Here is a 15,739-nt window from a genome sequence, read left to right on the forward strand (position 1 = left end):
TTAAGTATTTTTTGTTTTTGTTTTGTACTGGTCCTGGGGCTTGTACTCGTTGCCTGGGCACTGTCCCTGAGCTTTTGTGGTTAAGGCTAACGCTCTACCACTTCAGCCACAGCTCCACTTCTGCTTTTTGGTGATTAATTTGGAGATGAGTTGCGAGCCTCAGTCTCCTGATTATAGTAGAAATAAGGGATTTGGAAACCTCCGGTCTCAACGATGGTTGGCTGAACCTCAGCTCAATCATTACCCATCAGCCCACCCCTTCCTTTCGTACACCCAATCATCTCCCTCCTCCGTCAACAGGCTACAAAGCGGAAGTGCCAGGACCACGGGTGCCCCAAATCCCGCCCCTTACACCTTCCCAGCCCTAGCAGTAGACGCGAATCCCGGAAGGGGCGGGCACAAGGCTACGCAGTGGGCGACGCAGCGGGGCGGGGCGTCCCGCTGCAAAGTGGCGGTTTACTTGAGGTGGTTGCCTCGGTATCCCTGCGTTGTTTGCCAGCTGCCGCGTACACGGCCCGGGGTTTTGTCTGTCTGGGAGCGTCCAGAGGTCCAGGCCTTCTCCCAGTGTTGGACTCCAATCACGTCCATGTTCGGACGCTGCCACACGGCCAGGTTTCCCCCCGCCCCGGCAGGCCTGCGCCCGTTCCTTCGGCCCCGGTTCTCTCCCGGTCCCCTCTCCCTCCAGAGCCGGGTCACCCTCTCCGGCCGCGCCGCTGCCTCCCCGGGGAGGCGGGGGCTTTGGCCGCGGTGGTTGGGGAGGTGTTAGGCGTTTCGGTTTTTGTTTTTGTTGTTTTCGCCCTCACCAGGAGCCACCGATGCCGGGACGTGTGGCCCCGCTCAAGAAGCCTCGGAGTGCCACAGCTTTGCCCCTGGCCCTAAACCCCAGGAAGAGCCAGGACGTGCTGGCCGTGTTGGCCGAGAGGAGCGAGGTCGTAGCGCCGGTTGGGGCGTGGGTGGAGCCGGCCTCCCCGCAGTGCAAGGAGATCCCGGCGCACGTGAGTGTCGGCCTGCCCCGGCTCCCCGGCCACTGCCTTCCCGATCAACTTACTTTGAACGTGATGCAGGAGTTTGAACTCAGTGTCTCCTGCTTCCAAGCGACATCCCCAGCCCCTCCCTCCCTCCCTCCCTCCCTTCCTCCCTTCCTCCCTTCCTCCCTTCCTCCCTTCCTTCCTTCCTTCCTTCCTTCCTGTCTTTCTGCTTTAGTTAATTTTCAGACTGGGCCTTGCATTTTTTCCCCTGCAGGGGCAAGTTTTTAGCAGTTGCCCTCTTGTGTAGCTGAGATCATAGGCGTGCACCATTATTACACTCAGTTTCTTGATTGAGATGAGGTTTTTGTGGAAAAAACTCCTCAAGCCACAGTCAATTGAAACTAAGAGTACAGGCAAGAGTGTCGTCATCCCGTTCCCCTCCACACCCCGCCCCGTCCCCCGTCCCCCATCTCACGTCCCACGTTCCCCCCCTCCACTGCAACACCTCTAGTGTTGTTTTTTTTTTTTGTCGGTCGTGGGGCTTGAACTCTGGGCCTGGGCATTGTCCCTTAGCTCTTCAGCTCAAGGCAAGCGCTCTACCACTTGAGCCACAGCGCCACTTCCGGTTTCCTGGTGGTTTTATTGGAGATAGGAGTCTCACGGTCTCTCCTGCCTGGGCTGGCTTTGAACCGCGATCCTCAGATCTCAGCCTCCTGAGTAGCTAGGATTACAGGCGTGAGCCACCAGCGCCCGGCTAGTGTTCTTTTTTTTTTGTTTTGTTTTGTGTTTTTATGTCAGTCGTGGGGCCTGCATGCTCTAGGCTACCTCTAGGCTAGCTATCACTTGAGCCACAGTGCCACTTCTGGCTTTTTCTGCTTATGTGGGTTGAGGAATCAAACCCAGTTCCCCCCCTCCACCGCAACACCTCTAGTGTTTTTTTGTTTCGTTTTGTGTTTTTCTGTCAGTGGTGGGGCCTGCATACTGCCCTAGGCTAGCGCTCTACCACTTGAGCCACAGCGCCACTTCCAGCTTTTTCTGCTTATGTGGGCTGAGGAATCAAACCCAGGGCCTCATGCATGCAAGGCAAGCACTCTACCACTGAGCCACCTTCTCAGCCCTGGCACCTCTAGTTTTTGATGCTTAATAATGGTTGGAAGATACTTGTTTCACCTTAGTCCTGCCCCCCCCCCCCCAATAGTATTGCAATACAATTATCTTCAGGCTTCTAAAAGTAGATTTGATCGGTTGATGTGAAAGGTTTAGTAGCGGCATAGTGGTTGACAGGATTATGAAAAATCAGGGTGGTGGGAAATTATAGGAAGTTTTGAAGAAAAGATTGACTTTATTGTTTTAATTTTTACAGGTAATTTCATGATCAAACTGCTTTTTACTTAGATTTTTTTGCTTCAACGTTTCAAAAAGGGAGAGGGCTGGGAAGGTGGCTCAGTGGCAGAATGCTTGCCTTCATGCATGAGGCCCTGGGTTCGATTCCTCAGCACCACATAAGCAGAAAAAGCTGGAAGTGGCGCTGTGGCTCAAGTGGTAGAGCGCTAGCCTTGAGCTGAAGAGCTGAGGGACAGAGCCCAGGCCCACAGTTCAGGCCCCATGTCCAGCAAAAAAAAAAAAGTTAGGGAGAGATTGGATCCAAAGGTACAAGCTGGAATATAATTGTAACAATTAAGGCAGGAAGGATATTATTAAAATTTCTTTAGGTAAGAAATAGAGAGGAAAAACCTTGCAAAAGGGGGATCAAGAATCAGTAAGATTTGATACAAAAAGATATTTTCACATTTCAGTTATACATCTTTTTAAATCCTCAGATTTTGACATCTCTGTAATGTCAGTAGTATCAAACTGCCTACAATTTGACCCTGATCGTCATATTTTTTCTGTGCTGAATCTTAAATTGAATCTTAAGTTCCCACACATTAATTTAGAACATGTACAAACATTTCTCCTTTAACTTGTTTAAATCATTCTAGAACGCTTGCTTTAGCTTATTTACTCTGGATATCCACCTTTATTGACAGTTGTAGCACTGTCAAAGGAGATATAAATAGTTACTTCTAAAGTTTGGCTAAGAATTATATTTATCCTAAAAGGGGACTCCTATTAATTTTTCTCCACAAAATACTGAGAGGCCATCAGGATTCCTAGAAATGCCATAGAGCCCCACTCCCTGACAGTTGAAAGCCTAGCATCAGAATCACTTATGTCTTATATTGCATATGGCTATTACCTTATTTTATTTTTTGTTCTGGTTGTCTTTTTTTTTTTTTTTTGGTCGTGGGGCTTGAACTCTGGGCCTGGGCGCTGTCCCTCAGCTCTTCAGCTCAAGGCGAGCGCTGTACCACTTGAGCTACAGCGCCACTTCCGGTTTTCTGGTGGTTTATTGGAGATAGGAGTCTCACAGTCTCTCCTGCCCGGGCTGGCTTTGAACCGCGATCCTCAGATCTCAGCCTCCTGAGTAGCTAGGATTACAGGCGTGAGCCACCAGCGCCCGGCTTGTTCTGGTTGTCTTGTTCTGTATAACAAATGACTCCAGAACCTAGGGGCATAAGGCAAATAATACTGTGTGTTAGGAATTTAAGAGGCTACAGTGGGAAGCTTTGCCTTTGCTCAACTTGGGTGTCTTAAATAGTTGGACATGACGTCTGGACAGCTTGAGTGGGTTTTAGCTATTGGTTGAATTCCTTGGTTCTTTGTCATATGGCACTATATAGGCTGTAGTGTCCAAGATGGCTTTCTTACTCACGTATCTGGCATTGAGTCTAGGATGATTAAAATGGCTGAGGGCTGGCTGGTATCTTTTTTTTTTTTTAATTGGTCATGGGTCTTGAACTTAGGGGCTGGGTGCTATCCCTGAGCTTTCTGCTGAAGGACAGCACTCTACCACTTGAGCCACCACTCCACTTCCCTTTTTCTAGTGGTTCATTGGAGGAGAGTCTTACAGATGTTCCTGCCTGTACTGGCTTTGAACTGAGATCCTCAGATCTCAGCCTCCTTAGTAGCTAGGATTACAGGTGTGAGCCACCAGTACTCAGCTGGCTGGTGTTTTTTTGTATTCCACATGGCCTGTTTGACTAGCCTGTGCTTCCTTGAAACATGGTAGTTGCAGAATAATCAGAATTCTTGTATGTTGTTGACTTCATCCAGAGAACATTCTAAGACCTCCAGGTAGACCTCCAGGTAGAAGTTGCTTCATGACCTTGCTTGAGAAGTCTCAGAGCCAACACCGTGCCTCATTCCTTTGGGCATACAAATTGAGATCACATTCATGTGTTCTTTCAATATTATATAAACACTCCATTCTGTTAATAGTATGTATAGTGTAGGAAGGCAATGAGGAGTTAGGTGTAGAATCAAAACATTAATATTGCCAACTGCTTTTATTTTGTTTACTGTTAATATTCAGAGCACTTAGAGGAGATGACTGCAGACCAGGGACTGACATTGAAAGGTGTTCTAAGTCATTTAGAATACTTTGTGGAATTGCCCTCAGAGTTCATAATCTAGTGGGGCATTAATAAGTAATGTGTACAGTAACTTTAGTAAAATGAGAGGTTCCATAGCATAAAAGCTCAGAGGAAGTCAGTGTTTTAGGAGGTAGTGGGTGTGAATATTAGTCTTGTAAAGACTGTGTAGACTATTACTGTGTGGAATTAAAAATAGATCATAATTCTGAGTGTGAAGACATTTTATAATAAGACGAATTTGGTAAGTAGTGAGCAGTCTGGTCTATTAATACTGTTCATTAATTTTAGACAATATGCAACCCAAGTGGATTTAATTGACTCACTAATGAAATCATGTTTAGTTTTAGTTTAATAAAAGAAAAAAAAAACACTAGGATTTGAATGTTCACACAGTTCCTATTTAGCTTGTGATTGGGTTGTGCTCTGCTTCTTGGCCCTTGCTTTCAGGCCTGGCCTAACTTCTTGATACTGACTAGCTATGTCTAGATCATTGGTTCTGAAGTTGATATCCTTACTTATAGTTTATAGTTTAAATTCTTCTGGGAGGTTTGGATTATAGGCTGAATTATTTTTTTAGGTCTGTGTTTATAGTAGCATTAATAAATAAAACTGCCCATTAAGTTCATTTTCTCTTTCATCTTTAAAGACTTCAGCATATATAATTGAAGAAGAACTAAAGGAACAACAAAGAAGAAAACAAGAAGCTTTGAAACATTTTCAGAGACAAGTCAAATCCCGAGTAAATCAACAAGTCAGGCTTAGAAAAAAGCAACAGCTTCAGAAGTCTTATGAAGCAGTAAGTGCAAAAGAAAACTGAGCCTTAATAGACTGAATGGCAAGTCTTATGAGCTAAGTTATTAGGCAGTAACAGTAACAGAATTGATTTTCTTTTGATTGCATGCTTTATATAATCAGTTTTCTAGTGGGCACAAGAGATTTTCATATTGAAAATTCATATTGAAAATTCATATTCCCATGTTCTGATTTGTTTTTTTGCTTTCACCAAATGAGTTAGTAACAATTTCAGAATTTTAAATTTAGACTTGTTTGAATTCTAACTTTGCTACTTGCTATGTGATTGTAGGTTACTTAATTTATTAGCATCTTGTCAATAAAAAATATGATACCTGCCAGGCGCTGGTGGCTCACACCTGCAATCCTAGCTACTCAGGAGGCTGAGATCTGAGGATCACAGTACAAAGCTAGCCCAGGCAAGGAAAGTCCAAGAGACTCTTATCTCCAATTAACTACCAGAAAATGGGAAGTAGCGTTATGGCTCTAGTGGTAGAGCTCTCTCCTTGAGCTGAAGAGCTGAGGGACAGCACCCAGGCGGAGTTCAAGCCCCACAACTGACCAAAAAAACAAAAACAAAAACCTTATCTCACAGGATTATAATAACCTAAATAATTTATTAGCACATAGTAGTTGCTGGTAAATGTTAGTTTCTCTTGAAGCTAAAGCCTTATGTCCCCATCCTCTGCTCTAAATGAAAATCTTGGCTGCTTAAAGGGAGCACTGAATTGGAATGGAAACTCATTATCCCATTTTTTCCTTTGAGTAGGTAGAAAAAGAAGGCTCTATAGCCATGCAGTCTTCAGATCGAACTCTTAAAAGGACAAGTGTTTTTCCAAGTACTTTGAATGCTGCTATTGGAAGTTCTGTGTTACCTCCTTCCCAGATGCTTGGGGATACAGTAGATAATGGAGAGAATCACAGTGAATTATTCCAGCAAGCCCAGGCTGTAAGTATACATTCATTTTATTTTCAGTCTAGTTTTTTTTTTTTTCTTTTCAACCTCCAAATCTAGGATATGGAACAAAGATCCCATTCAGCTTCACTTTTTATTATCTTTTTTTTTCCTGGAGACAGGATTTTGCTCTGCAGCCCAGGTGCCAACCTTACATCCCTATAGCAGCATGAGTTAGGTAGGAAGTCAGGTTATAAAAGCTTTAAGTGTTACAAAATAACTGGGAAGGTAGCTCAGTGGTAGAGCGCTTGCCTTGCATGCATGAGGCCCTGGGTTCGATTCCTCAGCACCACATAAGCAGAAAAAGCCGGAAGTGGCACTGTGGCTCAAGTGGTAGAGGGCTAGCCTTGAGCTGAAAAGCTGAGGGACAGCACCCAGGCCCAGAGTTCAGGCCCCACAACTGACCAAAAAATAAATAAATAAATAAAAAAGTGTTACAAAATACTAAAAAGTTTTTGAGTCCTGTTTTGCTACCTTTTTTCCTTGAAAAGAAGGTGTATGCCGGGTACTGATGGCTCACACCTGTAATCCTAGCTCTGAGGATCATGGTTCAAAGCCAGCCCAGGCAGGAAAGTCCATGAGACTATCTCCAATAAATCACTAGAAAAACCAAAAGTGGCACTGTGGCTCAAGTGGTAGAGCACTCCCCTTGAGCTGAAGAGCGCAGGGGTAGAACCCAAGCCCAGAGTTCAAGCCTCACGACTGACCAAAAAAAGAAAAGAAAAGAAAAGGTGTATTAATAAAGTATATTAATATTAAGTGTATTAATTAATTGGAAGAAAGCATACTAATAAAGCATATTCAATTAACTATTTTACACCTTGAACTTTTGCCTTTACAACTCTGTGACAATGAGTGTTTTAAAATTTTACCATTTCTTTTACAATTTTTATCCACTAGATGTCATTATGGAACTAAAAAATGAAATTGTTTAAGGACTAGCTTTTTTAGTTTCCTAGAATAGACTAAATAAATGATAAACATAACTCATTATCTAAATGCTAATGGTCTTTTCAGTTTCCTTGTGTCTTGAAACTATATAAATATAGAATCATTGAGTTGCAAGGATTTTAAAGTTAATTGAACTATTTAAGGATGCAATGGTTTGATGTCTGGAATATACTTCAAAATAATATTAGAGTGAGATGAACTAAGGACTTATATTTCAGGATTGAGTTTCTATGGTGTCCCTTGATTACTGTGCATTAGTAGAGAATTGAAGGACATCTTATTTTTTCATTCTCACCATATAATAATTAAAAAAATATAAACTGTTCACTATTATTTCTTTTCTAGCATGGTTTATGTCAGCTTTTTGTTTCTTACTAAACTTTTTACTATCTTATACTTTAATTTTATTTTCAAACTTTATGTATATGAGCCACCATACTTGGCTCCTTATTTTCATTTTTAGTTCTCCATTACAATTCCAGTTTTCTAGCTTTTTAATCTGAAAATCATTACCTTTTGTAGATAAGTAAAGATTCCAATGATAGGAAATAACCTACTAAGTTTCTGTCACTCGTCATTGAAAACACTAATATTTTAGTTAGGCTCTTTTTGCTCCAAGAATTCAGGCTAATTCAAGCAAGAAAAAGTTTCAAGAGTATACATTACATAAAGGTTGCAGAAATACCTCAAGTGGTAGAGCATGCCTGTCTTGGAAAGTCATTGAATTCAATCCCAAATAGTGCAGAACAAAAAGATAAAAAGACACTGGGTCTCTATTAAGAAAATTTTGGTCTGTGCCGAGGAGAACTTGGTTTTCTCCTATTTGGTCCTGTAATGTTTTCAGGGGTCTGCTTTGACTCCGAGGTCTTTGATCCATTTGGAGTTGATTCTGGTGCAGGGTGATACATAAGGATCTAGCTTTAGTTTTCTCTACAAGTGATTAACCAGTTTTGCCAGCACCATTTACTGAAGAGGCTGTCTTTCTTCCATTCTATTTTTTTAGCTCCCTTATCGAAGATTAGGTGGCCATAGGTCTGCGGGTTCATTTCTGGGTTCCTCATTTCTGGGTTTTCAATTCTATTTCATTGGTCCTGAGGTCTCTTCTTGTGCCAGTACCAAGCTATTTTGAATACTCAACACAGATGCCCCTCAGTAGGTGAATGGATCAAGAAAATGTGGTATATCTATGGAAGTGGAAGTCTATGCCTCTGTCAGAAAGAATGACATTGCCCCATTTGTTAGGAAATGGAAAGACTTGGAAAAAATTATATTAAATAAAGTAAGCCAGGCCCATGGTTTCTCTCTCTCTCTCTCTTTTTTTTTTTTTTTTTTGGTCTGTCATGGAGCTTGAACTCTGGGCTTGGGTTCTGTCCCTGCACTCTTCAGCTCAAGATGAGTGCTCTACCGCTTGAGCCACAGCGCCACCTCGGTTTTCTGGTGGTTTATTGGAGATAAGAGTTTCACTGACTTTCCTGCCCGGGCTGGCTTTGAACCGAGATCCTCAGATCTCAGCCTCCTCAGTAGCTAGGGTTACAGGTGTGAGCCACTGGTGCCTGGCTCCATGGTTTCTCTTATAACTAGTATGTGTCTGAGACAAGTAGAAAACATCAGATAAGATGATATTAGGCTAAATGAACCCCAAGGACACAAGTGGTTTTCTTCTTTTTTGCTATTGTTTCTGACGTATTTATAAGGTGATTTTTTTTGGTGCTTTGTGTGTTCTTCCCCCATAGTATAACCTGTTTTCACTGTATTTGATGTTGGTATAATTTGGGGTAGGGAAGGGAAAAAAACAAATTGTTTAAATAGGGATACAGGTGGACCCATTGCAACAATGAGATGTACAAGATGCTATGTTGAAAAACAAACTTTACAACTTTGGGGGTGGGGGAGTGTAGTCATGGAGATAGGAGGGCAGGGATGGTAGAGGAAAAACCGGAGGAGGCAACAATGCTTGATAAGAAATGTACTCATTACCTTACTCATGTAATTGTAACCCCTCTGTATGGTATTTTCACAATAAAAAACTTATTAAAAAAAAAAGACACTGGGACTTGGGTTAATCAAAATACAATTTGAACCTCACACAAATTCAAACTTCCTTTAAAGGTCTTCAAGTGAATGTTTTTCTGCATGTAAGATCCAGTGATGATAAGAGAATGATATAATTGAATTTATACTAGCATTTAGTCATTAACTTGATTTGTCTCAAGAGTCAGGGATTTCCTAGGAAATGAGTCTTCCAGTCCTAAAACCTGGACATTTTCAGGCCAGCCAGTTGTTTTTTTTTTTTTTTTTTTTTTTTTTTTTTAATTTTTTTTATTGTAGAGATACTATACAGAGGGTTACAGTTACATGAGTGAGGTAATGAGTACACTTCCACTTCCTCTTGAACATTGTTACCCCCTCCATTGTTTTCCCCCTACCATCCCCTCCCTCCCTCCCTTCCCCAAGGTTCTTTTTTTTTTTTTTTTTTTTGATCGTGATTAAGTGATTACTTAATTTCCGGAAATTCACAGTATTGTGGAATAATGATGCTCATTTAAAGTCACAAGTTCATTCTAACTTTCCTGGAGCAAATTGTCTATCACAGTCTGTAATATATAACGGTGCTCATATGTTATATACCATATATGTGATCAGCAGCATGGGGATATTTAGTAGTGGTTCAACCAGATGAGTGGGAGTTCTTTGTTTCTTAAGTCCTGTTAGTTTTGTCATATCACCTAACATTTTGGATTCATCATCCACTTATCAGGGAGACCATGTACTGTTTGTCTCTTCGTTCTTGGCTTACCTCGCTCAACATGATTCCTTCTAGCTCCATCCATTTCCCTGCAAATGCCATTATTTTGTCATTTCTAATGGCTGCATAATATTCCATTGTGTATAGATACCACAATTTTTGGATCCATTCATCTGTGGTGGGGCATCTAGGTTGTTTCCATATCCTAGCTATTGCGAACAGTGCTGCAATAAACATGGAGGTGCACGTGTCCTTGTATATTGGTTCCTGTTGTTCAGGGTAGATGCCTAGAAGTGGTATGACTGGGTCGTAAGGGAGGTCAATCTTTAGCTTTCTAAGGACCCTCCAGACTGCTTTCCAAAGTGGTTGTATGAGTGTACATTCCCACCAGCAGTGTAATAGCGTTCCTCTTTCTCCACATCCCCTCCAGCATTTGTCGTTGGCTGATTTGTGGATGTGGGACATTCTGACTGGGGTAAGGTGGTATCTCAGGGTTGTCTTTATTTGCATTTCCTTCACCACCAGGGATGATGAACATTTCCTCATGTGTTTCTTTGCCATTTTTATTTCTTCATTTGAGAAGTCCCTCTTTAGTTCCCTTGCCCATTTAGTAATTGGTGTGTTGGGTTTGGGAGGGATTAGTTTCTTGAGTTCCCTGTATATACAGGATGTTAACCCCTTGTCTGATATATTGCTGGTAAATATTTTTTCCCAATTAGTTGGTTGTCTTTCTAGCTTGGTTGCGATAGCTTTATCTGTGCAGAAGCTTTTTATTTTAAGGTAGTCCCATTTGTCGAGTCTCTCTCCAATTTGTTGTGACCCTGGGACTCTGTTCAGGAAGTTCCTTCCTGTGCCTATTAGTTCAAGTGTCTCTCCTACTCTGTCCTGCAGTAGTTTCAGAGATTCAGGTTTAATGTTAAGGTCTTTAATCCATTTTGAGTTGATGTTGGTGCATGGTGATAGGCTGGGGTCCACTTTTAGTTTTCTGCATGTGGCTGCCCAGTTTTCCCAGCACCAGCGGTTGAAGAGGCTGTGTTTCTTCCATTGTATGTCTTTGGCTCCTTTGTCGAATATCAGCTGGCTGTAGGCCTGTGGATTTATTTCTGGATCTTCTATTCTGTTCCATTGGTCTTCGGGTCTGTTTTTGTGCCAGTACCATGCTGTCTTTGTTATTATAGCTCTGTAGTAGAGTTTGAAGTTCGGCATGGATAGCCCTCCCATATTGTCTTTATCCCCTAGAATTGTTTTGGCTATTCTAGGTCTTTTGTTGTTCCATATGAATTTTTGGACTGTTTTCTGTATTTCAGTGATGTACGTCATTGGGATTTTAATAGGAATTGCGTTGAATTTGTATATTAGTTTTGGAAGTATTACCATCTTTACTATATTAAGTCGGCCTATCCAGGAGCATGGGAGGTCTTTCCATTTCCTAGTGTCTTCTGCAATTTCTTTCTTTAACTTTTTATAGTTCTCATTAAATAGTTCTTTTACATCTTTGGTTAGGTTAATTCCTAAATATTTTATTTTTCGGGAGGTTATTGTGAATGGGGTTGCTCCCTTTATTTCCCTCTCTTCCTGTACATTATCAGTGTATAGGAAGGCAACTGATTTTTGTGGGTTTATTTTGTATCCTGCTATTTTGCCGAAGTGATTTATGATTTCTAAGAGTTTGGGGATGGAGTTTTTGGGATCGTGGAGGTATAGTATCATGTCGTCTGCAAAAAGGGATAGTTTAACTTCTTCTTTTCCTATGAGGATCCCTTTAATATCTTTTTCTTGCCTTATTGCCCTGGCTAAGGGTTCTAGGACTATATTGAAGAGGAGTGGAGACAGTGGGCATCCTTGCCTTGTTCCTGATTTTAGGAGAATTGGTTGTAGCTTTTCCCCATTAAGTATAATATTGGCTATTGGTCTGTCATAAATGGCTTTTATTGTTTTTAGAAATGTTCCTTCTATTCCTATTTTCTCCAGAGCTTTTAGCATGAATGAATGTTGAATTTTGTCAAAGGCCTTTTCTGCATCTGTAGCGATAATCATGTGATTCTTGACCTTGGCTCTGTTGATATGTTGGATTACATTTATTGACTTACGTATGTTAAACCATCCCTGTGTCTCTGGGATGAAGCCTACCTGGTCATAGTGAATTATTTTTTTTATGTGTTTCTGGATTCTGTTAGCTAGAATCTTGTTAAGGATCTTTGCATCTGTGTTCATCAAGGAGATTGGCCTGTAATTCTCCTTTTTGGTTGGGTCTTTGCCTGGTTTGGGGATGAGTGTGATATTGGCTTCGTAGAATGAGTTTGGGATAGCTCCTTCCTTCTCTGTTTCTCTGAAGAGCTTGAGGAGTATGGGTATTAGTTCTTGTTTAAAGGTCTTATAGAATTCTGCTGTGAATCCATCTGGTCCTGGGCTTTTTTTTGTTGGAAGACTTTTGATAGCTTCCTGTATCTCATTATAGGATATTGGCTTATTTAATTGGTTAACTTCTTCTTTGCTCAGTTTGGGCAACTTGTATTTCTCTAAAAATGCATCCATTTCTGCCCGATTTTCTTCCTTTAGAGAGTATAGCTTTTGAAAGTAGTCTGTTAGAATTGTTTGGATATCTTGGGTACGTGTGGTGATGTTTCCCGTGGCATCCCTAATCCTATTAATATGGGTTTCCTCTCTTCTTTTTTTAATTAATCTAGCCAATGGGCCATCAATTTTGTTTATTTTTTCAAAGAACCAGCTTTTTGTTTGGTTTATTTTGGTTATGGTTTTCTGATTTTCTAATTGGTTAATCTCTGCTTTTAATTTGGTTATCTGGCTTCTTCTAGTAGCTTTAGGTTCCATTTTTTCCTGTTTTTCTAGCTGTTTTAATTGCAACATGAGATTATTTACTTGGTCTGTCTCCCAGCCAGTTTTTTGATCTTCCTGTCTCTTCATAGATGATTCTTTCTCATTGACTTACTTTCCCACTCTTAGCTGGTATTCTTTTCACTTCATCACAACTGTAACTTTGGTATACTTAAGGCTCCTTTTGTGTCTTTTCTTCAGTTTGGGACCTTTTGGGCTCAAGTTCTGTCTGATTTTCTCTGGATATTTCCTAGTTCCTTATCTCTGATAAAGAATCTTTTTTTTTTTTTTTTTTTTTGGTTGGTTGTGGGGCTTGAACTCTGCGCTTGGGCTCTGTCCCTGCACTCTTCAGCTCAAGGGGAGCGCTCTACCGCTCCTTAGATCTCAGCTTCCTGAGTAGCTGGGATTACAGGTGTGAGCCACTGGCGCCCAGCTGATAAAGAATCTTTATTGGCCTTTTTTTTTTTTGTTGTTGTTGCATTAGGTTCTGGCTTACAGGCTATCCTATAGAGAGGTATGGACAGTGAAAGAGAAAGCTTATGTAACTCTGATGCCTTACATTGGGATTTATGGACTATAATAAGAGACTTGTATGAGTTTCAGCTTTTTGTGGCTATTGAAAAGTGGAACATTTAAAAATAACTAGCTTGCAAATAAGCCACATTGCTCTTGAATAAAATTCAGCTTTGAGTAGATCTTTATGGTATCACATGCTTTTAAAATTGATATAGATAGGGCTGGGAAGGTGACTCAGTGGTAGAATTCTTGCCTTGCATGTGTGAGGCCCTGGGTTCGATTCCTCAGCACCACATAAATAGAAAAGGCCGGAAATGGTGCTATAGCTCAAGTGGTAGAGTACTAGCCTTGAGGTGAAGAGCTGAGGGATAGCACCCAGGCCCAGAGTTCAGGCCCCAGGACCAGGAAAAAAAAATTGGTATAGGCAAACTGCAGGTGCCAGTGGCTCATGCCTGAAATTCTAGTTATTCAGGAGGCTGAGATGTAAGGATCATGGTTCAAAGCCATTCTGGGCAGAAAATTCAGTGACTCTTATCTCTAATTAACTACCAGAAAACTGGAAGTGGCACTGTGGCTCAAAGTGGTAGAGCATTAGCCTTGAGCACAAGACCCATGACCACTACCACCAACAACAATGGTATAGGCTTACGACAATAAAGTAGCTGAAATACTATAAATGTCAGATCTTATCTGTTATCTTGTTGTGTGACCTAAGTAACTGTTTAATATGATAAATTCTCTCTAATCTTTAAGTAAAAATTTATATGAACAATTACTTAAAAAACTGAAGAAAATATGAACAAAAAAGTGTCATAGTAGGCATACATATTTGTCAAACTTTATCCTGTATACTTAGCTTGATGTTTTAATTTTTAATATAGGACTATACCTTCTTTAGATTTTAAGATATAAATCTCAAAATTTGTTATGTCGTATAGCTTTTGTTACATCAGATAAAATCTTCTTGCTAATAGTTAGGTTTCTGTGTGTGAAATGGACCGTTTTATTATTTAATATAGAAAACACTGTTAAGATCTACATTACTTGATATACCAACCTGGTTCCAGTCAGCTACAGCTGCTGGGAAAGAGGCTGCCATACAGGCTGTCTCCCTATATTAGTGTTTGTGGGGTTGTCAGTTTCCCTTAGAAGGCACAACAATTGGTTGTGTGGTACCTCTGGAATATGTCTTTACCAGTCAATAAGAACCAAGCTTTCTTGGCATTGATTTTTTTTTTTTTTTTTTTTTTTTACTAGATGCCAGAAAATCTAGACCAGTGTTTTCTAGCATATTCCTGAGAGAGAGAGAGTGAGAGTGTGTGTGTATTGCATATCTGCAGTATATATCTGCAATATGAGAACCTAAAATGAAGCTGCATACTTACATTGCTCATGGAATTATGGCTTTGTGAGGGAAATTGTCAAGGAATATTTTCTTTTTTTCCATTTTTAGTTTTATTGAGATTACATACGCGCATAGTTTAAAACAAGTAAAAGAAGATGGGCACAATATTGCACCGAAGTACTTTGTCCATTCATTCCCCTGGCCAAAGCAGCTATTTGACTATTTAAAACAGGTTTTTTTCTTTTGGTGCTAGCATTCATATTTCTAAGTAATGTACTTATAGTGGTTTTATTTTAGTGTTTTTTAAAAGGCATTTTTATTGATGTCCCACTAGAAAAGATGAGGATTTAGCTTTTGTTCTACCTATTCCTGCCATTATGCATGTACTTTTCCATCCCTCATCCTCTACAGTTTTATTGTAATTTTGCTTAGATGATACCATTTACAGTGTTATGACTTTGTAAACATTACAGTTAATCCAGGTAGTAAACTGATTACTTTTCCTTCTTTGGCTTTTTGTTTTATCTGGAGTTGTACTGATAATTCCATTTCTTAGGTTTTCTGTGCAGTTGTGAACAGTATACTTTGTCAGAGAATCTTTTTTTTTTTTTTTTTTTTTGTCAGTTGTGGGGCTTGAACTCAGCCTGAGTGCTGTCCCTCAGCTCTTCAGCTCAAGGCTAGTGCTCTACCACTTGAGCTACAGCGCCACTTCTGGTTTTCTAGTGGTTTATTGGAAATAAGAATTTCACGGACTTTCCTGCCTAGGCTGGCTTTGAACCATGATCCTCAGATCTCAGCCTCCTGAGTAACTAGGATTACAGATGTGAGCCACCGATACCCGGCTTCTTATTTTAAGTCTTGATCTGAGATTTGGTGTTAATGTATATTAATTATAGTTAACAGTTACAGGTGAATGAATGGTTTAGTTCTATTATAAAATATAATTGGAATAAGTTTTGTATTTGAGTGTTCATACACAGATTATAGGTACACATGTATAAATTTTTGTTGTTGTTGTTGTGGTGCTGAACTCTGGGCCTGGGTACTGTCTCTAAGCTCTTCAACTCAAGGAGAGTGCTCTACCACTTGAGCCACAGGGCCATTTCTGGTTTTCTGGTGGTTAATTGGAGTTAGAGTCTCACAGGTGGACTTTCC

At 40.7% G+C, this 15,739-nt stretch overlaps 1 protein-coding gene across 2 annotated transcripts in view; it reads left to right on the plus strand.

Annotated features, from left to right (window-relative positions):
- Positions 1-445: 445 nt before the first annotated feature.
- Positions 446-15,739, plus strand: part of LOC138838842 (coiled-coil domain-containing protein 15-like) — a 52,330-nt gene continuing 37,036 nt past the window's right edge. The window contains exons 1-3 of one of the 2 annotated variants that reach the window (XM_070038228.1): positions 446-995; positions 5,091-5,240; positions 6,006-6,185. In XM_070038228.1, coding sequence (XP_069894329.1) covers positions 816-995; positions 5,091-5,240; positions 6,006-6,185 — 510 coding nt within the window. In that variant the 5' untranslated portion in view covers positions 446-815. Of the gene's footprint in view, positions 996-5,090; positions 5,241-6,002; positions 6,186-15,739 lie in introns of those variants that run through there. The other variant, XM_070038229.1, reaches the window with a different exon arrangement.

This window comes from Dipodomys merriami, unplaced genomic scaffold (assembly GCF_024711535.1).
Source record: "Dipodomys merriami isolate MVZ:Mamm:240054 unplaced genomic scaffold, mDipMer1.0.p SCAF_29, whole genome shotgun sequence".
In the NCBI taxonomy this organism is placed as follows: Eukaryota; Metazoa; Chordata; class Mammalia; order Rodentia; family Heteromyidae; genus Dipodomys; species Dipodomys merriami.